This window comes from Delphinapterus leucas, chromosome 10 (genome assembly GCF_059928025.1).
Source record: "Delphinapterus leucas isolate spDelLeu-1000000601 "Yukka" chromosome 10, BTC_Dleu_Yukka2, whole genome shotgun sequence".
In the NCBI taxonomy this organism is placed as follows: Eukaryota; Metazoa; Chordata; class Mammalia; order Artiodactyla; family Monodontidae; genus Delphinapterus; species Delphinapterus leucas.
In genome coordinates, this window is record NC_143138.1 from 60,387,230 (window position 1) to 60,414,155 (window position 26,926).

Sequence of the window (26,926 nt, forward strand, 5' to 3'; positions counted from 1 at the left end):
CACACATGACCACGTAACAAACCAGAAATCTGAGAACATTCACATGTTCCAAGACATCTCCTTTCAATGTATCTTTTTTTGTGGCAGATTTACAAATAGGCCTAAACCACTCCCACCCTACCAACCAAGTCTTTCTGAAGTTCTGTAGGCAGAGTAAAAGTATTTTACCCAAACTGGCTTTTTTAACTTCTTACCTAAAGGATGATTTACAGGTCAGTATCAAACCAGGCCAGCTGATTGCTGTCACCTGGAGGCAGCCCATCCATGAGGTCCTGGGCATGCCCCAGATCTGGCAGCCCATCAACTGGATAGTCAGCACCAGGGTGGTGGCCGCCCATCTCATGCTCCATCATGGGGTCCATACCCAAGGCATCCTGGCCGTATCCACCAGAGTGAAAAGAACGATAGCTGGGATCTAGGAGAGTCAGGGGTAGCAACGAAATGGGTAAGGGAGAGAGAGAGAAAGAGAGACGACATAAAAGTGAACACTAAGGTTAGGGACATCCAAGGGCAGCAAGCTTGTCAGAAAGCGATGCTTTCTAACCTCTTCAACTTCTGGCTTTCTTCAGCTAAGTGCCAGTGCCAGGCCACCCATGAGGCCACACAAAGCCTGTTTCCACCAAAGGCAGACCAGCAGGTTCTAGTCCTGGGCCTCTGGCATTTACCCAGGCAGGGACAGGTTCCTGAGGGGGGAGCAGCAGCAAGCAATCTACTGTGTGTGACACCTAGGCATCAAGGAGTCATGGCAGGAGGTGAAGGCAATAACAAGGAGGTCTGGCAACTGTAATCTATTTGGTAGAAAGTCCAGGCGACACCCACAAAAGTACAAAGAAAATGTGCCAGTTTCCAATGAAACCTTTATATGTTTTGTATTAAGGGTTAACAACATGTACCTGTGAAGGTAAGAAGCTTATAAGCTTTAGTGGTTTATTAACTAGGAAAAACCAGGTAAGATTATAAATTTAAGATGAATAGTTACAGCTGTTAGTGGTCTACCCCTAATTATGCTCCACTCGCCACTACCCAGGTATGAATTGTATTTTTAGAGTTTTCTGCAAAGCTAACTATGTAAATACCCGTCCCAGAGCTGAGCCTGGGGACAGAAGTTTCCATACTCTCACTTCCTGGGTGGGTTGTAGACACAGGTATTATGGGTTCTCTGAACAAAAAAAACAGAATAAAAAGCCAGGCGACTTGTACATCCTGCACTGTACTGCGGAGGCCTAGCAGTAGTGACACATGTTTATTGGTGTGATCCTACTGCTTGCTCAGTGTGTGGCTCAGAATTCCCTGTGCTCCAATAAAGATAGTACTGCTGACTCTAGAATTTAAGAACTGCCTTTAATTGCTACCACTACTTTCCTGCCAACACTGGTTTCCCAGATGAGCAAACCAGCTCTTTTGATAAAGCTTTGGACCTTTAGCTTGATCTGGAGATAATCAAGAAATGTGAGACACATACCATCCTGGCGATATCCAAGGGGTTCTCCCTGGGCACCGATATCAAGTCCAAGATCAGCAGTCTAGATAAACAGGTATAAAGCAAAGAAGCAAAATGAAAATTCTCAACTCAAAGCATACTGTCCAATATTTTGAAAACATACTTATTTTCAGATTATGAAAAGAATAAAGAACTCAAACATTATATAGAAATACTTAGAAAATGCAGAATTACTTTGAAATACAGATGTATACGATACAGAAATACTTCAAACTCTACCCTTCAAAGATACCTAGAGATACCTAGAGAAACATGTTTTCCCACTGCACACAGTATTAAAAATACTAATTTATTCTTTCCACAAGTATACATTATTAAGTACTTACTACGTGCCAGGCACTGTTCCTGGTGCTAGAAATGTAACAGGAAACAAAACAGGCAAAGTGTCTACCCCCAAAAGGAGCTGCTGACAGGATATGTTATATGAAAAGACTTTTAGAGCCTGCGCGGCTAGAAGAACGAAGTTGCCATTAACTGTGAGAGGAGAGGTCTGGAGAAAGGGAGTGGGTGAGGAAGTTCAGAGCTCAAGTTGGAACATATTAAGATTGCCTATTAAACAGCCAACTAACATACTACTCACTGTTGGGCAGTTTGCTTTATTTTTTTTCCACCTAACAATATACAGGATCTCTCTCCATTCATTCAACAAATATAATTCACTTTATGACTATGTACCATAATTGAAAAAACTTTCAGGGTGGTTCTACTGTTTCAATGAACAACTGTACTGAGGACAAATACTGAACAAATTAATAGAAATTCAAGTAGAAAAGTAGGTGAAAAATTGAGCATTTTTTAAGTACTGATAAACCGACCTCCAACTAACAGTGGTTAATAGACTGCCTCTTTCCTAACAACCTTTTGAAAACTGCTCTTTAATCTGCTAACTTTTTCATCTGTCTCCCTTGGAAATTCTAACTTGTTTGTTCTGAATAGGCTGTTTTTAAAGCTGTAGTTTTTCCTCACAGCAGTGACTAAAAGAGTGTAAAGAATGAATGTTCAAGCCAAGGACACAGTCAGTGCAAATGAACGTGTACTGAGTGGTTTGAGAGGAAACCACAAACCGCCTTATACCTGCTCTAGCAAACAGCCAAATAAACGTGCTCACGCTGCCTACCTCATTCCAAGCCATTGGTTCCGTTCTGAAGAGAGAACTGGTCAGCTCAACCGAAAGCCGTTTCTTATAATCCTGTGGCTTGTCCTCAGACATTCGGAACAAAACAGCAGCTGCATATGTTGCTGGGAGAAGGATGGAATAAAGGTCCTTGAGGAAAAGCTGAGGCGTCACTGTACACAAGCTAAAGGCTCTGGTTCCTTTCCTACTTACCCACACCTTCATTCCTAGAATGAAGTAATTCTGTCAGAGGAGCTGTGGCTCCCTCAGCTTCAATAGCTTCTGCAGCCTCCTTGTCCTGAGCAAGTTCACAGAGGACCCCTGCAGCTACTCTTTGGATATTTTCAATGGGAGAATAAAGCAGCTAAGGAGAAAACATACACCCAAAACCTAATTAAGCCTAAAGTTAAAACATGACAAGCACCCCATTGCACTGTAAACATTCCCAATTCCCAAGTCAGAGTGTAAGCGGTATTTGTACTTGCTTGTATTAAATCATAAACTCTAAATTTATGTTCTTGAGTGATGCTCAGGAGCAATGGGTTTCTAGAGCATTTTTAGCTATGAACCTTTTCTTCAGAGTTTTATTCAAGCTAAAACTTGGAAGACCCAGAGGTGGCTGGAGGCCTGTGCTCTAGCAGCCCAGACCAGCTTTCGTCCCTTCAAAACTGAGCAACCCTAAAGGTGGAGGAGAAAGTCTCCTTCCTTTCTTGAGGTTCTAGTCCCAATGTTTCTCCTTCTACTGCCCAAGAAAAACGAAGGGAATTTTTCATAAATGTATTCAACTAAAAGGACATGACACATTGAGATTCTATTTTTTATACTTTGAACAGGAAGCATGGGCAGTACTGCCATTTTAGAAATGGTGATAGTAGATGAAAAATTAAATGCTGGTGCCCCTATTTTGGTCTCTAATTTCCTGATATTTTGCTTATCTTTAAAATCCTGAAATTCTACTGACACACAGAATCTAGAACACCTCACTTAAAAGCAACATACCTGCACAAACAATGGAATGGTATTTAGGCCTCTGATAACAATTCGGTTGTGAACATCCCGAGCTAGGATGTGAAGGGCTCCAGTACAACCTTCAACTATTTCTTCCATGCGGACCCCCTCCTACCAAAAGAAATATGGTTAATAAATAGGGCATTGTCCTCTCTAAAGTTTATATACTTGAAAGGCTTTCTGTTCTGAGTAGCAATTACTAGATTAGTTATTCACATTATAAACCCAAAGTTCCCCCGAATTTGCAATTAATTAAGTTCAGGAATGAAGGTGGACTCCATTCAGTTGAATGTCACTTTCTGAAAGTGGCCTCTTGTCAGCACTAATTCCAAGCAGCACCCCTCCCCCATCACGGTACTGTGGCACAGCAAAGCACAGCTTCAATATACCTCTGAATCCCAAAGATAACTTTCTTACAGTCAGGGCACCAGTCACTCTGGGTAAAGGGATATATAGAGAAAAGATACACAAAGATGGGAAAGTGACGTGCAGACTATGTCAGTGTTTTCTTTCAGATGCTCCCTCTACCTTTGTACATCTATGTGTATTTGGTGAAAACTTAGCAAAGTTTTGTCACCAACTGCTAAAATTCTACTGAGCTGCCAGTAGAAAATGCACTCACCTCCTCCAAGACTATTCAACTGACAGCCTATACGGGAGAAGGAAGTTACAGCTTTTGCAAAATATAACTACAATCTGCTCTCCCTCTAGCTGAGTTTTTTAAAAGGTCATAATTCTGCTACTTGCGGCAGCTTTTATATTCAACTTCATTTTTATAAGGACACAAAAGCTCCTTTCTTCCTAGAGAGATTTTAAAAGGTACCCTTTGCATTCTATTAAGCCACCTCATGGAGACAGGCCAACACCAAAAGTAATGAATAGAGAAAGGCAAAGCCTCCTAATGAGTGCATCCATATCACAACTAGCAATCAGTCCCAAGATCTGTTCTTGTAAAGTCTTGTTCTCTAAAGTAACCTGATTAAATACGAGAGAATCTTTGAAGGTCTGAGTCTTAAAACACATTCTGAGGAATCAGAAGTGTCTTTAGATACTTGTAATGAAGCTAGTTTTAAGACCGCAAACTTGACATCAAAGTTCCAGGCTAAGATTATAGGTAAAGATCCCAGAAATGCTACTACTTAGTCTTGTAATTTGTTGGCATTCGTTAAGTCCAGGGAAATAGTTTTAAACCACTCTTGGAAGAGCTAGTAAAAGGTACGTTAAACATTTATAGGTAGAACTGCAGTGGGGGATAAGAGACTCTGAAATCAGACAGACTTGGATTCAAATTATGGCTCTGCTACTTCCTAAGGATGTGAACCTTTTGTATGGATTAAATGAGACCCCAAAGCAGTAAATCACACTCCATACCCCCTTTGTACGATTGAGGAGGCAACGATGTTAAGGACATGTCAAAGGACATACCACTAGGGGCCACATTACTCCTTATCTTCTTCTATGCAGCCACAGAGACATGTCAGTTTTTTTAGTCAATAGCAAGCAGCCCTTCAGGCAGGCAGGAGGATGGAGGAAGCCAATGACCTCAGTAGTTCAGGATCTTATGGATTTTTGCATTCCTTTTAAATAGCCAGATGTCACTATTAAGATTTACCTACCACAAACTGCTGCTGTGTTCCACCCATAGATGTACGGCGCTGGGTATCCTGATGTGCACGAACCAGCAACTGAACTAGTCGTGGAATGGCACCCTGCTCACGCAAAGGTGCGTGATTTGCGGGACAAAGGGCAAGATTTCGAATCAATCCAACGGTAGCCTGCAGAAAAGAAGAGTAAAGAACTGGCAAACAACTCAACAAAACCATTTTCTTACCCTAAAATTCCTAACACACTACATCTATCACTTGAAAGTAAAACTGACTACAGAAACACTTCAAACCCTCACCTCCATCCCAGACATATTTCCTATTTACTAAAGCATACAACTCCTACTTACCAATGCCCGGTGCCTAGACAGCCATCTAATAATAGTCAGAGGCAGTTCATTTTCAATTCTGCAACCTTCTACTTTCACTGACAATTTACCTTGATCAGAGGCCAATGGGATGGTGGATGTAGGAGTTTAACCACAACTGGCAGTCCATAGTGAAGGCGAACAGCATTCTGGGCCATCTCAGCTTCCTGGTGTCGGCTGGTCAGATGACGAAGAGCACAGATGGCAGGCTCAGTGATATCCTCCCTGTCACCAGCACGAAGGACAGTACGCACAAGAGCCTCTATACCACCCACTTGGCACACCATCATCTTGTTCTTGTAATTATTGCAAGTGAGATTAGAAAGAATTCCAGCTGCGCAGGTGACCACATTTATATCATCTGAGCCCAGAAGCTGAACAAGGGTCCCAAGAAGACCCTCCATCCCTTCCTATGGAGATGAAAACAGACGCTCAGGACATATTCAGCTTGACTCTTTTCATTAAGGCACCAGTTTACTCAGAATTTACCTGTTTAGTTGCAGCATCTGAAAGATTCCTCAGAGTCCAAAGACAATTCTGAACAAGACGTTGACTTGGATCTGTCAGGTGAAGTCCTAAAGCTTGCATTCCACCTAAAAAGATTTTAAAATATCTAAGGCGATGGCTAATAGCTCACAAGTCGTATCAGTACAAAGTGTCTTCTCTAGTCTTAGAAGGTGTCCCTCTTTATTGCCAAAGCTTATCCCCTCCATCGAAGTCCTTTATTTCCTTTCATTTTCTACAATGCTGCTCAGTTTCCCTTTCTCTTCCAGTTCATCTCACCTAGTGACAATTTCTGTCAAATATCTATTGTTCCTCCCCTGTGTGGAAAAAGCCTTCATTCTCTCCACAGTCCCCCTGTAGGTAATATTCCTATTACTTATTTCCCTTCATCCAATTATTTCAAAAATATTTAATACCAGGCTCTGTTTTGAGTTGGAGCTATACCAGTGAGCAGAACAGTCTAAAATTCCTACCTTCACAGAGCTCATGGTCTACTTGGAGGTAGACAATGAACAAATACACAACTAGTAAACTAAAACTATACAGTGTGTCAAATGGTGTTAAGTGCTACAAAAAACATAACACAAGACAAAGGAGGGGGCTACATTTTTAAGTAGGGTAATTAGGTCACCTAAGTGTGAAGGGTGACATCTGAGCAAAGACCTGAAGGAGTTATGTAAACTCATGGGGTGAGAACAATCCAAAAAGAAGGCACCAGAATGCTTAACGTCTCGGACTGTATAAAAGACACTGACTCAAAAGATGTGCTTCCAAGTTTCACAACCTTCCATCATTTTAGGACCCTAATGAAGGACGTTTACACTGGCAGAGGAGTCTAAATGGAAGCTCAACTCCCCACACACTGGCTTAACTTTACCATCTCTCTCCTACCGACATCACTTCTAAATGCAGTGGGATGTGCTTTCCCTTGTCTCCTTGTTTATCTTTTCAGGTCTGCTTTATTTCCTCAATTAGGTTAGGTCTACCTGCTATAATTCTCACGGCACCCTGTACTTTTCCCTTCACAGCATTTATCACAACTATAATTTAGCCTACCACCCCTACAGTAAGACAATATCATCCCTATCTGGTTCATTCCTCACAGTAGCTCCAGCTGCTAACAGAGAGCACAAGGCTGATGCTACTTCCCTGGTGGTCCAGTGGCTAAGACTCCATGCTCCCTATGCAGGGGGCCCAGGTTCGATCCCTGGTCAGGGAACTAGATCCCACATGCCACAACTAAGAGTTCACATGCCGCAACTGAAGACCCCTCGTGCCACAACTAAAAGATCCCTGACACCGCAACGAAGATCCCACGTGCTGCAACTAAGACCTGGCGCAGCCAAATAAATAAATAATTTTTTTAAAAAAAGTAAAATTATATTTAGAGAAAAAAGACTTGATTCCCCTCAGATCTCATTCCCTCCCTCCACTGTTAAGAGAGTGGATCTTAGTTCCAGATGCCTCTCAGAATAGCCTGAGAGACTTAAACACACACATTCTGATTCAGCATGCCCAGGGTAAAAGTCCGGTGCAGATGGCTTAGAGGCACCCCCGCCTCTTCCCTGTAGCCCTTACTCACATACACTAAGAGGGCAACTCCCAAATCTCTATCCCAGCCCAGTCTTCCCTTGCATTCCAGTAGCATACATTGCCAGCTACCTACTGATCTTTAGTCACTTTGAATATGTCAACTCAAATAACATTCATCCTTTGCTATGTATTTTTAATATCTAATGACTTCATTCCTAGAAGCCTGTAACATCCCAGTGGCCTGGTCTGCTTGCCTTTGGTCATTCGAACTGTCATACGATGCTAGTATTAATATTCCCAACACCTCACTGTGATGCTGTGCCACTGCTCAACAGGCATCAATAGCTTCTCATTATAAGATAAAGACCAGGGACTTCCCTGGTGGTGCAGTGGTTAAGAATCTGCCTGCCAATGCAGGGGACACGGGTTGAAGCCCTGGTCCAGGAAGATCCCACGTTCCATAGAGCAACTAAGCCTGTGCGCCACAACTACTGAGCCTGTGCTCTAGAGCCCGTAAGCTACAACTACTGAGCCCTTGCACCACAACTGCTGAAGCCCACGCGCCCAAAGCCCGCAGCAAGGGAAGCCACCGCAATGAGAAGCCCACACACCGCAAGGACGAGTAGCCCCTGCTCGCCGCAACTAGAGAAAGCCCGCGCACAGCAACGAAGACCCAACGCAGCCAAAAATAATTAATTTTTTTAAAAAAAGAAAGATAAAGACCAAATGCTTTAGCATAACCTTCAGGAGCCCTTTAGGATTTGGATCCCACCTAGTATTTCAAATTGACCTAAGCATTCTACACCTGTGTTTCCAAAGCTGGAATAAAGCATGAATAAACATCTTCCAGGGACCTAGAAACTCCTGCACAATATAGCCCTGCCTGGCTCTAGCTCATTACCCTCATCCTGAGCTATTCATCCCATTTACTCACTAGGTTCTAGTTACACAGACTTTCTCTTCGGCACCTAGAACTCAACAATTTCTTTCCTACCTTCAGGACCATCTGGAAGGCACTTAATCCTTCTCATATAGCTTACACCTTCTCATTCTGCAATTTCACTTAACATCCCCCCCCTCAAGGAAGCCCCTTCCCTCCCCATTAATTCTGTATCACTATTTGCTTGCTGTTCATTTCTCTTGTGACATTCATTGCAATGTGATCACTCCATCTTTCTGCATATTTTTGTCACCTTCACCACCTATAAGAATAAATACAGGGACCATACCTATTTTGTTATCCACTGTATACCATGTGCTTATTACAGTGCTTGAAACACAGGGGCTGAATATTTTCAGAATAAACAAATGAGCATCAGAATAACCTAGGGAACTTCTAAAATTCAAGATTCCTAGGCCTCCAGTCCCATACATTTCCAGCTACCTACTGACTCTCTTGTCACCTCAAAACTCCAGGGATTCTGATTAAGTAAGTCTAAAAATCTGTATTTGTTGCACACATTCCAGGTATTTCTGGAATAGCTGTTATCAAGCCAAGTATTAGCCACCATTTTTTTGTTTTTTTTTGTTTTTTTTGGCGGTACGCGGGCCTCTCACCGTTGTCACCTCTCCCCGTTGCAGAGCACAGGCTCCAGACGTGCAGGCTCAGCAGCTGTGGCTCACGGGACCAGCCGCTCCGCAGCATGTGGGATCTTCCCGGACCGGGGCACGAACCCGTGTCCCCTGCATTGGCAGGTGGACTCTCAACCAGTGCACCACCAGGGAAGCTCCTAGCCATCATTTTTGATGGGTAATATGAACACTGCCTAAACTAGGCTTGCATAGCACCAAAGAAGGTGTCTAGCAGAACATACACTTTGTCTGAATGCAACTTTGGCTTCAAACTGAATAGGACCATCTACTTTCAGCCTGTTAAGGTCAGTTCTATCACCCTTTTCCTAAGAAAGGTAATCTAATTAGAACTACACGTGCTGCAAACATGAGAACCCAGAATAGACAAGTATACTTACCAGCTTCTACAATAGCCGGCTTATTACTAGAGCAGACAGACAGCACCTTCAGTACTCTGCTTGTGGTCCACAGTAGTTTCTCATAGGTGTAGGTCCTCATTATATTCACTAAAGCTTGAGGTCCACCACTAGCCAAAATGATCAGCTAGAAAGATGCGTATATATTGTTAGTCACGGAATCTTGATCAAATGCCTGAGAAAAGCTACTATTACCAACCTATTTTATTATACAAGAATTTCAGCCAGCTTAATGACTTAAATATATTCCTGGTCGTCATTAGCTAGACCCCCATACTGGGGCCCTATTTAACCCCTCCTTGTACAACATTTCACTCAAATTCATGCACCCCAGTCCTCCCAAAAATATATAAACTCTGGCCCGGTTTTCTTCTTCCCACACTGATCATAGTAAAAGGAAAAACAAAAACAACCAAACACCGTGTTGGTATGAAACAGTAATGCCCAGATACACAAGTTACATCAAAGCCAATGTTGAGTGAAAATGTGAACCAGAATGGGCACTTAAAAACTCTTAATGATCTGGCTCTTTGCTATTCCTAATCATAACCACCTCAAAAAGAGACAGCATAAAATAGTCGTTCTTGCCCTTTACTCCCCCGCACACCCCCACCTCCTGACTCTACCCCGATCTGAAAACACATCTCATCACTTCAGGCCTCTGCTAAAAACTGTTTCGCATTATTCTTTTAACATGTTCCACTAAGCCCTGCAGGATCTGCCCTATCTCAACAGTCTCACCTCACACACTTCCTCTTCCTTACTCTTTGCATTTCTTGAATTTCCAAATCTTGCCCTGCTCCTCCCTCAGCAGAACTGTCAAAGATGCCATTTCCTCTCCCTAACCTTCATTCACCTTTAATCAATCCCATCTTATCCTCAAGAGCTAAACTCAACTATCACTTTCTCCAAGAAATCTGCTTGAACCCTCAAAAGAGGGTCTGGTTCATTTACATGCTCTCATAGCCCCTTTACTTCCTCCTAACACACGAATTAAATAGTAAATAGGGTATTATTTCAGTGTCTCTCTTCCACCCAAGAATAAAAGCTTTAAGAGAAGCTTGCGTGCTATATCCCTATCACCTAGCATTAGTGCATTACATACTGACAACTCAAATATTTAAAGAAATAGAGATGTCCAACTTTTCCAGGATACATACAAAGGGTGAGGCATACAACGAATTTGCCAAAATCCATAGAAGGACATGACATTGGGGGTCTCCCATGCTCCCACATTCAGTACAATTCTTTTACCTTGCTTTCTTGATTGCCATAAGCTAAAATCTGAAGGCAGTCTGTTGTAATAGCCAAGAATTTAACATTTGTTTTGTTGAGCAAGGCAACCATTTTCTGCAGCCCGCCAGCTAAACGCACTGCCATTTTAGCTCCTTCCTGATGCAATAAAAGGTTGTGGAGAGTTGTAATGGCATAAAACAATACAGAATCCACTGGTGAACTGGGAAGAAGAAAAAAGTCTCATCAGAAATGTTGTGATTGCACTCTTCTCCTTCTGAGCTTGCAGCATTCTGACCATGTTTTCTTACCCAAGCATCTTCACCAGGGCAGGAATGCCCCCAGACTTAAAGATGGCCAGCAAGCCCTCACGATGATGGGAAAGATTGTGTAAGGTCCCAGCAGTACAGCGAGCCGTTTCCACATCATTTGTATTCTGCATGGTGCGTACAATAGCAGACACCATCTGAGGAGAACGCATGATGGCGTGTCTGGAAGCTTCCTTTTTAGAAAGCTGATGGACCATAACTGCAGCCTTATTAACCACCACCTATAATGTACAGGAATTAAGAGACGTCATTTTCCAGTTTTCAAATACTGATACTGGGTAGATATTATAAGACTACTTCCTTGGGAGTTTCCTTCAAAGCAGATTAAAAAGCTAGCCATGTCACTACTTACCTGGTCTTCATCGTTTAGCAGTTTTGTCAATTCAGGGATTGCACGTGTGGCAAGTTCTGCATCATCTTGATAGTTAATCAAATTTACAACTGCATGTTTCAGCATCTGTGATGGTTCAGCCAGACGCTGGACATTAGTGGGATGAGCGGCATCAAACTGTGTAGATGGGATCTGCATGCCCTCATCTAATGTCTCAGGGAACATAGCAGCTCGTACCCTCTGAGCTCGAGTCATTGCATACTGTCCATCGATATCTGGAAAAGGTAAATTCAACACTCAGTATCCATAGCTCAGCATTCACCAAGTATTTGCTATCCTAAACAGTCATGGTGATATTGCAATCACTCCCTTCTCTTTACCACACCATTTTATTTAAGCTATTATACACTAACTTTTATTAGAATAACTATTTAATTCTCAAAACTGCATTCTGACTTTCAGTAAGGCAATAATACTCTTACCAGCTACTTGTTCTTGAGTGAAGGACTGAGAAAATCCCTGCTCCCACTCATACAGGACTTGGGTGGTATCCACATCCTCTTCCTCAGGATTGCCTTTACCACTCAGAGAAGGAGCTGTGGTAGTGGCACCAGAATGGATTCCAGAGTCCAGGTAAGATTGTTGCTGCCAGTGACTAACAGCTGCTTTTCTGTCTGGCTCCATGGCCATGTCCAGCTCCATCAAGTCAGCTATAAAAATCAAACAGCACTAGTATTACTACCAGGGAAATGTTACCTTAATTAGAGAATAAAAATCTATGCTATGACTCACTGAAATCTTTTTAGAAATAAAGTCAAGTCTGAAAGACAGCCAAAGATAAGAGAATGATGGCCAGGATCAGCTCAGTGATGAAAAATCTGTACTCTTAGGAGACCACCTAACAGTTACTCACTGAATCAGTGAAGAATGGTACTGCATCCAGGCTCCAGAAGCAGTCATCCAGACTAGATTCCTGCTGGTGGCTTGTTTGCTATTTCACCAAGCCATTAGGAGGAGTGAGCAGAAAATGGAGCAAAAGGTAGCCTGACAAGTAAGCAGGGAGAGAGGAAAGCAGGGGAATCTGAGCCAGACTGGGTTAATGGCAATGAAGCAGAGCCCCAATTCAGTAACTAAAGACTATGATACAAACCTTGGGTAGCCATTGTCCACACAAGACTTTCAAAACCGTAGTATGGTGTACTTCAGAGACCCTAAAAGAGTTAATCAAAGTCATTAGGATTTAAAATTGTTTGACTTTAATACTCATAAGTCACTAGGATGGCCTGTCAAACATCATGGCCTACATCCACAAAAAGCCCCAAGTCGTCTTTTACCATGTGATATAGTGAAACACGGACCTCATGGTCTCCTCCAAACACTTCAACCACAGCTCTATCATTGCCAAACTTCTAAGTGAAAACTTCTCTTTAACAAGCACCTCTTTTCAGGAGAAATATAAATTACAGATATACAGGATGTCAAAAACGCAAAATTACTGAAGATGACAAAGAAAGCATAAGCACTCTACTAATGAAAGCCAGGGAGGGGAAAAAGCTATTCAAAATCAACTCCTCCTTGAGTTCCAAAAGTCCTCTCCTCTCCCTTTTTAATTTCTTTCACTGAAAAATTCATAGGGCTTCTTTGGACAATAGAGGTCCAGTGGGATTTTAAAAACACCAAATTAAAAAAAAAAACACCAAATTTTCATTTAACGGGTCAATTGTTACTGTTTTCTTTTCTGATATAATACAATGCCATCTAAAATAACTTCATAAGGTATTTTATGTGTGGTGACTGGATCAGAACAGCAGATTTCAGATTTTGTACTAAGAAGTAAAATTACTTCTCAAATTAAAGTTTGCAACACAAATTAAAAGCACCTTTTTTAATCAAACTTTTCTAAGTTCAATTTTATAGCAATGATTTATTATAAATACAAGTGAATGCTTTGATCAATGTAAAAATCATTCACATATATATTAAAAAATCTTAGCATCTAATTTATGTCTGCATTTTGGCATTTTTGTGTAATATTCAGGAAAACACTGAATTACACAGGGAGCTATTTGCAAATGAGACCAGTTTAAGGGCTCATGGTCTCTAGACATTCCTAATAACAAAACTTCCTTTATTACATAGTTTGCCCCAAACAAGTTCCTCTTGCACTACAAATTAAAAATTAGATGTAAATTACCAACGTGGACTAAGATACTTAAAGTGTGAACTGTGTTTTCTATCAGTGTCCAAAAAAGTTTAAATGTGTTTAATATAATGCAGTTGGAAACTGTACTCTGAAGTCCTATTTTCTCTATGTAAAGGAAGCATGTGTTGATTATTCCTGGATTTGCTCTTCCAAAACTAGATTTTTATAACCACAAAGATAACTTGACACCTAAAGCTGACAAGAGTTGTGGACACAATTGTTTTATCGTCCACAGTAGGAACAACTGACGATTTACTTACAAGGCAAAGTGAAGGAGAGAAGATAACAAAGGTGATTCCTGTCAACAAGAAACTTATATTTTAAAATCATGTACTAAGTAGGATTATGTGTTTATTGTTTCGATTCAACAGGATGGGAAGGGGTGTGTAGAAACCTGCACTTTTAATGAACATTCTAAGGATGCAGAAAGTGATCTGCAGACCATATGTTGAGAAATACTATGATGGAAGAAACCCAGGTTCTCTGTCCACCGATGGCTGTATTTTAGTTCGCATCTTCTGCCTATCTTTGAGAATGGCTATTTAACCATTTCTCCACCCCTCTGAAAAATGGGTTCCCCACTCCAGCTCCCAATATATTTCCAGGGAAGGAGACTTAAAACATGTTTTACACTGAGCTTCTCTGGCCAATGCCACAGGACTCAAAAACCAACTAGTCACATCTACAGGTGCAGCTGTTTAACAAGTGCTTTGATGTACCTGGCATCAAGAAAAAAAAAAATACTTACAGTGTCTTTTTCCTTGTTGAGACAAAGACAAAACATATTAGCCAGATTACTGGGTAAAATCTACTTATGTGGGCTGACCTAGTAACTTGACCAAGATTATAATGATTTTATGGAAAAAAGCAAGTTCATGTTCCAAACTTACAATATCTACTTGCATGTTGGGGACGTCTTAGTACTATTATTTTTTTATAGCACTTTCAAACTTATGCAACATACATAAAAATTATTCTTGCTCTTCAACCCTCTGAAGTGAGGGAGGCCAAGTGTCAATCAGCAAGTAAAGAAGTAAAAAGTAGGAGTGAAAATGGGGATCTACATAAGCAGCAGTATATACCAACTCATCCCTACACTGATCTGCAGACAAATCCAAATTTACCTAAAATTTGAGAAATATTTACTGAAGAAATTGAATTTCCTATCCAGAGAACTACGGCAGAATCTTGCCCCAAAGGAAAGCTTTCCTTATTCTTCCTCTTGGCAGAGCTTTCAGCCCAAGGGCTGGCTCTCCTCTACTACACCCTGCCATACATTAAGGGCCTAGAGCTCCTAATTAACTAAGGCTTATCAAAGACTTCAGGAAAACCAGACTCCAGAGAAACAAAACTTTAAAATCGGGGTAAGGTGGGGATGGAAACAGAATGTTTCACTTTATTACCCTCATAAAAATTGGAGAGAATAAATAAAAAGTTCAACAGATAACTGAAATTGAGAAAAACTCCTAGAGCATAAAGGAGAAAGACACACAGAATACAAGAGAAGGAACAAGAGGATCAACTCAGGGGATCAAAGCTCCAACTTCAAAAAGAATTATGAGAAACAAAAATGAGGAAAAGCCCACTATGTACCAATCAAGATAAAGGGAGTATAATGATTAAAAAAAAAAAAAAATGAAGTACTAAATGTTCCCAGATGCAAGTGACCACAACTATAGACTACATTTAGAATGCTGTGTGTCCTGACAGCTTTATCACCACCAAGTGGTGCTCTGACAAAGAAAGAGGGTGCTGGGGGATCACCAATTTATCCAGTCTAATGAGGTAATGGATACATGCACACTTCCTTTTTCTCTTTTTGGTTAACATATACTCTTTTCCAATTATATATTTTGTAAAGAACACCTCAAAATTCATCTATTTCTGATTTAAACTCTATAAGGTTTAGAAAAATATATATCCATTACATATAATAATTTCAATCTAAGGAGAAAGTTCATCCTACACCGTACCTTATTCTAAGTATTGCTATGAGTAATTTTTCCTTCAGCTTTTCTAACAAGACTACTTAAGCATGCTAGGTTTTTCTTTTTTCTTATGAAATTTTTCAAACATGCAGAAAAGTGGACACAACTTTATAATGCACACATCACCTATACTTAACAATTATTAATATTGTGCCATACTGGTGCCTTCCTACAGAATGATTTTAAAGTAAATTACATACATTAGTACATTATGTGGCTATAAAAAGTAACGATATTTTCTTACATACCACAACATTATTACAGAAGATTAGCCTTAGAGCTAACTTCAAAATGATTGTTGGGGGGCTCTACTTCACCTTTTGTATTTTAAGTGGCCTTCGGTCAAAATCTACATGAGAAATCTTGACACAATATAGATATCCCCCATCAACACAAAATTATCTTAATTACCTTGGATTTCAAAAAGTTTGAGTACTACTAACTAGAAGTAACTTTGCTATAAAACAGATTATCAAACCAGTTTATAATAGATTACTGGCTGTTCATGCTAACAATTAACTTTTCCAAGAATCTAGTAAGAAAGTGCACGAAAAACTTTTGATATACTCTCAGGAATCAGAAAAAAAGCTCTTACTAAAGTCTATTTTGTAAATCTAAAAGCACATACATATGCATTTTTATTAACTGTCACTACTAATACCTTGCCATTTAAAAACTTATAGTCTCCTCAAATCTTCCTGTCTCAGCACTTTTTATTCAACACTAACACTTTTAAGTCACAACTTACTCTAGTTTCCTTTCTGCTTTTACTCCTCAGCTGTGTGTGTGTGTGTGTGTGTGTGTGTGTATGTGTGTGTGTGTGTGTGAGTGAGAGAGAGAGAGAGAGAGAGAGAGAGAGAGAGAGTGAGTCCATGTCCTGGGAGGGGTCTTCCCCAAACTGGGCAATAAAAAACAAACATTTAATGACACTTGCGCTCCTCTGAAACACCTAGATTGATACTCCTGGTATTATCTTTAAATATGTAGGTACAAAAATGGCCATTAGAAATCTGAACTGTCTGTGGCTAGGGAAAATTAGGATGTTCCTGATCATTTTCCTTCTTTCATTTTAGTGTCTCTTCTACCTCATCCATAAAAATAATATATGCTTAGTATAAAATGGTATTTTCCTTTGGCATTCCCATAATAATGACATTGTTATATTTGGTATTCTGTTAAATTTACTGTTGGGGGGGCTTCCCTGGTGGCGCAGTAGTTGAGAGTCTGCCTGCCGATGCAGGGGACACAGGTTCGTGCCCCGGTCCGGGAAGATCCCACATGCTGCGGAGCGGCTAGGCCCGTGAGCCATGGCCGCTGAGCCTGCGCGTCCAGAGCCTGTGCTCCGCAACGGGAGAGGCCACAACAGTGAGAGGCCCGCGTACCGCGGGGGGAAAAAAAAAAAAATTTACTGTTAGGTGTTTTTTTTAAATATAAAAATATAAAAGCCAATTCCTTGTGTTGTAGACCCTTACCAAATATTATCTGTACTGTATCATAGGTCTATACTATAATTTAACCATACCTCCCATTCTTGAATATTTAGTTTGTCTTTCCTATTTAGTTTGCTATTCAAACAACACTGAAAAAACATCTTTGCATATAAATAGTTCTCTTAATTTCTTCCACCTCCCTTCCACCTAAGGACTGCTTCAATTACTGGGTTAAAGAATAAGAACATTTAAGTTTTAAGGCTTTTGATACATAGCTCCAAAATACTGATGGAGCATAAATTGATACAGTTTTCAAAGAAGGCATTGTACTAGTGACCACCTTACCAAGGGCCTATCAAGCGTCAACTGTTACCTTGGACAACTTTTTTTTGGCTGCGCTGGGTCTTCGTTGCTGTGTGCGGGCTTTTCTCTAGTTGTGAGGAGCGAGGGCTACTAGTCGTTGCAGCGTGCAGGCTTCTCTTTGCGGTGGCTTCTCTTGCTGCAGAGCATGGGCTCTGGTGTGCAGGCTTCAGTAGCCATGGCACACAGGCTCAGTAATTGTGGCTTGAGGGCTCTAGAGAGCAGGCTCAGTAGTTGTGGCGCATGGGCTTAGCTGCTCCACAGGATGTGGGATCTTCACGGACCAGGGCTTGAACCCGTGTCCCCTGCATTGGCAGGCGTACTCCCAACCACTGTGCCACCAGGGAAGCCCTCGGACAACTTTTAATAGCTATGTCCACCCATCTAATGTATATACCAGCACCCCACCTTACAAGTTTTTCTAAATTCTGAGAAGACTGAATGCTTAATTTTTTCCCCTACTTGTAGCCGTTTGTCTTGCCAGATTTTTATGTCGTCCTTTTAACATTTTTATGCAGTACATGTATATGTCATGCGTAAGAAGTCACTTGAATAATCGCTGATACAGTACATTTAAACCAACTACGTGTATCTGAGAATATGATTTCACTACTTAAAATAATTCAATTATGGCAATATACTTTACATGTATGATATGTCATTAGTCTCACTGATGAGTAACTGCACACAGCATCTCTGGTCAATAAACACAATCCTAAAATAGTTCTGATCCGTCACGAAAAAAAAAATGTTTTAAGACAAATTTTCACTTTTTCCACTCTAAGAACAAATTACTACAAAAAGTAGAAACTGTTTTTCTCCAGCTTATACTAATATAAGCTACCAAAAAGACGGATCTTTTTCAATTTAATTTCTTTCTTTTAATTTTTCTTTTTTTTTTTTAACTATAGTTGACTTAAAATATTGTGTTAATTTCAGGTGTACAGCTTCAGATTCTTTTCCATTACAGGTTATTACAAGATATTGTAACCTCCCTGTGCTATACAGTAAACCCTTGTTTTTAACTATTTTATATACAGTGGTATGTATCTGTTAATACCATACTCCTAACTGATCCCTCCCCCTCCCCCTTCCTCTTTGGTAACCCTTTTCCCCTTTGGTAACTATCTCTGTGAGTCTGTTTCTGTTTTGTAAATCAGTTGATTTGTATCATTTTTTTAGATTCCACATATAAGTTATATCATATGATACCTGTCTTTCTCTAACTTACTTCACTTAGTATGATAAACTCTAGGTCCATCCATGGTGTGGCAAATGACATTATTTCATTCTTTTTTATGGTTGAGTAATATTCCACTGCATGCATATATATATATACACACACATATACACACGCACACACTCTGTGTGTGTATGTGTGTATATATATATATATATATACATACATACACACACACTCACACCACATCTTCTTTACCCATTCATCTGCTGATGGACTGATGGACACTTAGGCTGCTTCCATGTCTTGGCTATTGTGAATAGTGCTGCTATGAACACTGGTGTGCATGTAAGACTGATATTTTAAAATACAGCTATTTCAAAATACATACAGAATAGCCTTTATCGACACAGGCACATTTTTATAATTTCCAAATATAATTTTATGCAAGTTGAAAAAAACCCAACACTTCATATTGTTTATGTAGTAAAAGTACAAAGAATACACACCAGCTTCTTAATACTCAGGGGCAAAAGGCATAGTATGCAAAAGGATATTAAAGATGGCTTCAATTCTTTAGCTGTGTGTGTGTGTGTGTGTGTGTGTGTGTATGTGTTTAATCAAACGAACAGCAAAATTACATCTGTTAATCTGGGTGGTGAGTACATGAGTGTTTATTACATTAATCTCTACACTCTGCATAGCAAAAATAGCTAAATAAAAATAAGAAAACAGCCATACATCAATATTTCAGATAAAATAATTTAAACTCCAAATATGATTTTAAAACACTTTTGTATGTTAATCTTTTAAAGTTCATTAAAATGGAGTTACCAGAAACAACATGAATATTTTGAAGAAACTTTTGTTAAATCAGCTAAACCTTACACACTCAAGTCTCAAATATGAGAATAAAATAAGCATGTCCATCTCCTTGAAAAGGTAGCAGTCACAGAAGCTAAACAGCCTACAAGTCTATTTTAAAAGGCTAGGGGTTGTAGTTATGTGGGAGGATCTGTTTCCATTACATCTTGAAACTGAAAATTCTGTTTCTCAAAGTTCACAAAATGATGACTGGCTAAATACTTTTAAACTGAGGGCACTCTTTTTAACATTCTAGAGACACTTTTATACCCATTTTAAGTGGATTTTACAGTCTGATAAAGCTGCACAGAAAACACAGTTCAACCAAATTTTTAATGAAAGTTATTAAATTATATACAAACTAGTTTCCTACATACATTTAAGACAGTCAGAAAAACATAATCACAAAGAGTTCACTCATAATTGCAACAATAAAAACAACAAAAAAAGGTACATACAAAATTAAAAGGAGAGCTGTCTTATTCTTGACTAGAATTTTTTTGTACTATATAAAGATGCCAGTTTTCTCTAACTTAGTTTATAAATTCAATGTATTCCCAAGAAAATGCTCAGTTAGATTTCTTTAGGAGTGAAAATGATTCTTTTTTTTTTTGGCGTTACGCAGGCCTCTCACTGCTGTGGCCTCTTCCGTTGCAGGGCACAGGCTCAGCGGCCATGGCTCGTGGGCCCAGCCGCTCCACGGCATGTGAGATGTGGGATCTTCCCGGACCGGGGCACGAACCCGCGCCCCCTGCATCGGCAGGCGGACTCCCAACCACTGTGCCACCAGGGAAGCCCCTGAAAATGATTCTTAAATTCATTTGGAACGGAAGTGTGAAGATAATAGAAAAAAGACTAAAATAACGATAAGGGACCAATTCTATCAGATACTAAAATTCATTATAAATCAACAGCCAAAGCAATTAACAATTACATTATGGGGGTAGGAATGGTTAAGAGACTATAGTAATCAGAAAGCACCCAGACTTAATGTAGCAATTTAATAAATGTAAACGGTGATATTTCAACTGGTGGGAGACAGCTGGATTACCTGATTAATAGTATTAGGAGAAAGGGACTTTTCCTTGTAAAATACCATTTTTTCACTCTTATTGTATTAAAATTAAACCTACATATGCCAAATATTTACAGGTTAAAAGAAATACCAATGGGATAAAATATGGTCTATACAAGGGTGGTATATATGGAAATAAAACCATGGTAAGAAGCCCAACATAAGCATGACTTGGAACTCTGAAATCAAATAGATAGGATAATTTGTGTGTGTGCATAAAACCTTAAAATCCCGAGCAAAAAACCACCATGTATAAAGTAATTTTTTAAATGACATATTGGACACCAGAAGTGAAATATGATTAAAGGCTAATATCCATAGTACACAAAGAACTGAGGAGAAATCAATAAGTACAGCAGAGAAAGGGCAGGAACCATCACTGAAGGAAAAATAGAAAGTAAGCAATAAACATATGCAAAAGAGTTTAAACTCATTTATTTCTGCTTATCAGACTGGTAAGACTGAAAAGATAATACCGACTGCTGAGATGGATATAGTTAAACTGGCAGAAACTTTTTGGATGGTAAGTTGGCACTATCCATTAAATGTAAGTGTAAACACTTTCACATAAAAATTCCAATTTTGTAATAGAAATGTATTCTGCAGAATATTCACAGAAGCATGCCAAGGGGCTGCACAGTGACGCATTCACAGAGAAAAAGCTGGAAATTACCCAAATGCTCATCAACAAGAGAGTGAATAAAAAATAATGTATCCATTGAATGGAATGTATATTCATCTCTTCAACAAATATTTAAGTATCTTTTACGTTACTAGCATTGCAGGAACAGTGAATAACAGTCAGAGAGTCAAGGTCATACGTCTAGGAAAGCCTGCATTCTATTATTAGAGAGTTAAGCAATAAAAACAAGATAATTTGAAGAGTGAGAACTGCTGTGAAGAAAATAAACAAGGTAAGAATAGAGTGACTTAGTTGGGGAGGAGGGCTACACTATGTAAGAGTGAGTGATGAGGATGGAAGCGACAGGAGCACAGAAGGAGGAGCTAGCCAAGTGAAGATGGGGCAGAACACTCCATGCAGAAAACCAATGCAAAGGAAGGAAAGACCTGTAGGGAAACAGTACTGAAAGGTCACCAGTATAACTAGAAATCAGGGAACCATGAAAAGAGGTAGGGAGCAGATGGGTAAGGGTACATGCTGGGAAGCCACTGGAATAACTAACACCTGTGATTTAGGATTTTTAAAGTTCACTCTAGTGTCTATATGGAAAAAAAAGACCACGAGGGTCAAAAGCAAAGCAGGGAGAAGAGTTAGGAGACTACTGTAAATCATCCACGTTGAGAGGGTTAGAGAATTACTATGAAGCCGTTAAAAGTTAAAAAGAATACATAGAAAAAATTCAACATATATCTAATATGCAAGGCATTGCATACTTTTTAATAGACATTTTTGCAAAGAAAATGTATAGAAATAATATATCGGTATTAGAAATGATATTTGCCCAAGAAAATATCTATCATTTAGCCCACTCTATGTTAGCCAGTGATATACAGCATTAAGTAAATGTTTCTAAACATAAAAGCTAAGTGGCCTATAAAATGGACTTTCTGCAAAAGAAATGTGGAAACTACTCAGCCAACCATTAGCACCTCACGGCACAAAGAAATTGCTTAAAAAAAGAGACATTCTTAGGAAAAATAACCAATGTTTTCTAAAAGCAAAGAAATCAAACTTACTGTAGGTTTTTAAAATATTTAGGCAAATGTCATTTTATTATATCAATAAATTTCTATTTTTAGTAATTTAACCTAACAGAGATTTTTCATTCAGTTCTTATTCTACTAAAGCGGCGATATTCTAAAAATCAACTGCATCACAAAGTAATGGAATCTTCCCAAGCAACCTCATAAAGTAGGTAACATTCCCCCAAATCATCAGATGAAAAAAATGACTAGCAACAGTTAATATGAGTAGAGCTATTAAACTGCTCTGTTAAAACTCATATCCAGGTCTGTCTAGCTCAGTCACATGCCCTTTCAATCAAATCATTTATCCCATCCCCACCCCAAAGTTACACACTATTAGTATTTAACAATCACTGTTGCAGTTAAGTGCAAGAGAAGGGTTAGCAACTTTTAGATAAAAGTATCATAAGTAATACTAAAGAACTACATTCTTTAAACAGTAACCACAGCAAAAAAAAAAAATTTAAAAATATTTCTAAGATTTGAATCAGTACATACTCCATATTTTGACTCTGTGCCTAGCAAAAATGCTGACAAGAAAATGCAGGATTTTCAAACATGAGTATATTATGCCAAGGAAATGGAAGATTTTACTTCAAGAAAGTTTCTAGATGTTACTCTCTAAATTCAGGCTACAGGCAGAATTAATGGAAGGGAATCAAAGACTTCCAGAAGCAATTTAAATGCATTGCTTTTTATCCCATAACAATAACCTTCCTCTTCTCCACTTGTTGTAAGAGTTCCCCTTCCCCACCATACCGGCACACTGATCTTTAAAAAGAAAAAAAAGAAAAGGCATGCTCAATATGTGAACTCTGAGAGGTCTTGGGGCTGTACCTTTAGCTCCTCACTGCTTCCAAAGTACTTAGCACACATTAAGCTCTTAAATACTTGATGGACTGAATGTGCTAAAAACAAGAAAAATGTTCTAAAAGTAGGCAGAACAACTAAAATGTAATATAGAGGCTTAGAAAACCAACAATTATATATACCTGAGACTTCTTAAATGCCTTTACGAACATGAAGGATTCATTTGTGAACAATGTGTATCATCTAGAACAGAAGTCAGCAAACTTTTTCTGTTAAAGGCCAGACAGTAAATATTACAGGGTTTTGCAGGCCTTAAGCTCTCTGTAGCAACTATTCAACTCTGCTATTGTAGTGAGAGAGCAACCACGGACAATATGCACACTAATGAGCATGGCTAGGTTCCAATAAAACTTTATTCATGGGGCTTCCCTGGTGGCACAGTGATTGAGAGTCCACCTGCCGATGCAGGGGGCGCGGGTTCGTGCCCCGGTCCGGGAAGATCCCACATGCCGCGGAGCGGCTGGGACCGTGAGCCATGGCCACTGAGCCTGCGCGTCCAGAGCCTGTGCTCCGCAACGGGAGAGGCCACAACAGCCAGAGGCCCACGTACCGCAAAAAACAAACAAACAAACGAAAACTTTATTCATGGAAAGTGCAAATTTGAATTTCGTAAATTTCACGTGTCATGAGATATTATCTGTCTTTTGATTTTTATCAGCCATTAAAAAGTATAAAAATCATTCTTAGTTCTCAGGCCATACAAAAACAGGTGGTAGGCAGCAGTTGGCCAACCCTTCACCTATTTATTACTTTCACTAAGTACAAACGAAAGGCAAGTGAGTTTACATTTTAATTAAGTACATTAAACCTAAATGTGAAGACCAACAACAGAAAGGGTTTTTAAGTGGGCTACTAGGTTACTAAGAGAAGTCACTCACCTTTTTCCCAGGAGTATCTTCAAAAGCAGGCTGTGTGAAAAAAATGAAACTGGACCAAATGACATATGAAAGCCACATCAAGTCCATTTGTTTGGGAAAAACATATCAGGCCATTAAGGTCAGGTATATGCCAAACTAGAACATGGCTTCAATATGCCTTTTTCTTCCCCCCATAAAAAATGTTAGCCACTGTTGTTGTTATTAATTAATGATCATTATTAATATCACTTAGACCCGCACGTTTGGCCAATGGAGACAGTGTCTACAGAGGATGTTATGATGACACAGAAATTATGAGTTACCTAGAATTATTTTTTAACTCTCTAGAAACAATTTCTAGTGTTACTGTCATAGAGAGAATGATTTTTCATCTACTTTTCCCCCAATAGTGTATATATATATATTTTCTGATTATAAGTTAATAAATACCTTTATACAGAGGAATATGAAGAATATTACTGTCTTAATAATTCCAACTTTCTCTCTATGCATTTTAGTCTAATTTTTCAACAGTTACGCACCTGGTACTTTCAGAAAGTGCTCAATGAACATTTCTGAAGATATATACACGGCTGACCCTTGAACAACACGACAGGGGTTTAGGGGCACTAGCCCCCACATGGTAGAAAATCTGCATACTGCTATCTCTGCCTCAGAAACAAAGGAACTGATAAATGACTCGCCCAAGGATGGGACAGAATCAAAACTCAAACCCCTCGTTTTTTTCTTCCACATACTGCGATCTCTAATCCAACAGAAACTTTTCCTCACACTTAAAGATTTGTAAAATCAAAATACAGGCACTACATTTATTGGTGGAAAAAAGTGTTTAAGTTGATGTATGCAGTTCAAACCTGTGTTCTTCAAGAGTCAACTGTACGGGGCTTCCCTGGTGGCGCAGTGGTTGAGAGTCCGCCTGCCGATGCAGGGGACACTGGTTTGTGCCCCGGTCCGGGAAGGTCCCACATGCCGCGGAGCGGCTGGGCCCGTGAGCCATGATGCTGAGCCTGCGTGTCCGGAGCCTGTGCTCCGCAACGGGAGAGGCCACGGCAGTGAGAGGCCCGGGTACCGCAAAAAAAAAAAAAAAGTCAACTGTACTACGTATCTTCATACCAAATGTGTTTTCTAAAGCATTTTAACTAAACAATGTATCACAGAGATATCAACAGGTGTAGATATAATACCAAATTCTGTAAAACTGTACAGATTATCAAAGAATTTAAATTTCTTATAGCAAACTGACTTTGATACAAATACTGTTACTTCTGCTATTTATATATTATTTGATATATTTTTGCTACTTCTCTTTCACCTTTTGAATCTTTGTTTTAAATGTGCCTCATACATTGAATATCATGTTGGGTGTTATCTTTTTTAACCCAGTTGGAGAGTCTTTTTTTTAAACATGTTTTTTCATTTATAGCTGTTATAAATTATATGCTGGTCTTGTTCCTCTTGTCTTACTTTTGTCTGCAAATCCTAACATCTGGGTTATTTCAGCATTTTTTTTCTCTTGACTTTGGGTGACTTTTTCTTATTTTATCACATGTCTAGTAATTATTGATTGTATATTGCATACATTATAGATTGTGTATTAGATATATTGTGGAGACTCTGGTTTCTGGAGTCTTCTAAAGACTGTTGAGTTTTCTTCTTTAAGGCAGTTAAATCACCTTAATTTTACGGAGCTTGGTTTTACACTTTCTTAGGAGGAATCTATTTCAGATTTTACCCTTAGATTTAGGGTAAATTACCTTAATCCTGGGAAACGTCTTTACTCCTAAGGTGTGACCCTTCCCTGGTTTCAAATGAAAAGCATGAGGTGTTTACCAAGACCCCCTAACTTGGCAGGACCAAGCTCCAAACTCTTCTTCACTGTGCGGGTAGAAGCTGAAATCTCTGCTCATGTTCCTCAGTGTTCCATGTATTGCTTTAAAATGAGAGTTCCTTGGAATTGCCACCCCCCACCCCTCGACACACACACACACACACACACACACACACACACACACACACACACACACACACACACACACACTTCTGGGGTAGGCCGAGGATCTGAAGGGAGTTATGTACAGATTCTGAAGCTCCCCTCTGGGACTCCCTCCACTGTGAATCTACCTACCCCCCAACTCAACTTCCAGCCATCCTGGCAACCCTGAGCTCCATCGTCTGATACTTCATGAGTTCTAGTCATACTGCACCAGAAACACTGGTGACTGTTCTCATTGGAGAAGCCTTAGAAATATGGATGTCACCCAGTGAGTGTAGTTCCCTTCTTTCATGGGTCACATCTCCTCAAACTTCTTTTGCAGTTCTCTTGGTACCTTCCAACAGTTATTTTTATTTTTTTTTCCAGAGTTTATAATTTTTTCTTCCAGTTTTATTGAGATATAAACGACATACATACTGTATAAGATATACAGTATGGGGGCTTCCCTGGTGGCACAGTGGTTGAGAGTCTGCCTGCCAATGCAGGAGACATGGGTTCGTGCCCCGGTCTGGGAAGATCCCACATGCCGCGGAGCAGCTAGGCCCGTGAGCCATGGCCGCTGAGCTTGTGCGTCTGGAGCCTGTGCTCCGCAATGGGAAAGGCCACAACAGTAGAGGCCTGAGTACAGAAAAAAAAAAAAAAAAAAGATATACAGCATGATTTGATTTACATACATCATGAAGAGTTTAGCAAACACCCATCATCTCATATATAGATACAAAATTAATAGAAAAAAATTGTTTCTGGTGATGAGAACTTAGGATTTACTCTCTTAACAGCTTCCATATATAACATAAAGCAATGTTAAATTACCATGGTGTACATTACATCCCTAGTACTTATCTATCTTTTAATTGGAAGTCCG

General features: G+C 39.6%; 1 protein-coding gene and 1 non-coding gene across 6 annotated transcripts in view; one reads left to right on the top strand and one right to left on the bottom strand.

Moving 5' to 3' along the window:
- The window catches only part of CTNNB1 (catenin beta 1), a 51,031-nt gene that overhangs the window by 10,101 nt on the left and 14,004 nt on the right, over nucleotides 1–26,926 (bottom strand). For 4 of the 5 annotated variants that reach the window (XM_089919144.1, XM_022563642.3, XM_022563638.3 and 1 more), the window contains exons 2-15: nucleotides 12,664–12,724; nucleotides 11,996–12,223; nucleotides 11,535–11,788; nucleotides 11,165–11,403; nucleotides 10,875–11,076; nucleotides 9,603–9,747; nucleotides 6,085–6,188; nucleotides 5,667–6,005; nucleotides 5,240–5,398; nucleotides 3,615–3,734; nucleotides 2,829–2,979; nucleotides 2,619–2,740; nucleotides 1,463–1,523; nucleotides 195–415 (exon numbers count right to left, since the gene is read on the bottom strand). In XM_089919144.1, coding sequence (XP_089775270.1) covers nucleotides 207–415; nucleotides 1,463–1,523; nucleotides 2,619–2,740; nucleotides 2,829–2,979; nucleotides 3,615–3,734; nucleotides 5,240–5,398; nucleotides 5,667–6,005; nucleotides 6,085–6,188; nucleotides 9,603–9,747; nucleotides 10,875–11,076; nucleotides 11,165–11,403; nucleotides 11,535–11,788; nucleotides 11,996–12,223; nucleotides 12,664–12,676 — 2,346 coding nt within the window. In that variant the 5' untranslated portion in view covers nucleotides 12,677–12,724 and the 3' untranslated portion in view covers nucleotides 195–206. Of the gene's footprint in view, nucleotides 1–194; nucleotides 416–1,462; nucleotides 1,524–2,618; nucleotides 2,741–2,828; nucleotides 2,980–3,614; nucleotides 3,735–5,239; nucleotides 5,399–5,666; nucleotides 6,006–6,084; nucleotides 6,189–9,602; nucleotides 9,748–10,874; nucleotides 11,077–11,164; nucleotides 11,404–11,534; nucleotides 11,789–11,995; nucleotides 12,224–12,663; nucleotides 12,725–24,922; nucleotides 26,876–26,926 lie in introns of those variants that run through there. The other variant, XM_089919143.1, reaches the window with a different exon arrangement.
- Nucleotides 7,246–7,318, top strand: TRNAR-CCU (transfer RNA arginine (anticodon CCU)). The gene has a single exon. It is a non-coding gene; the product is annotated as a tRNA-Arg (tRNA).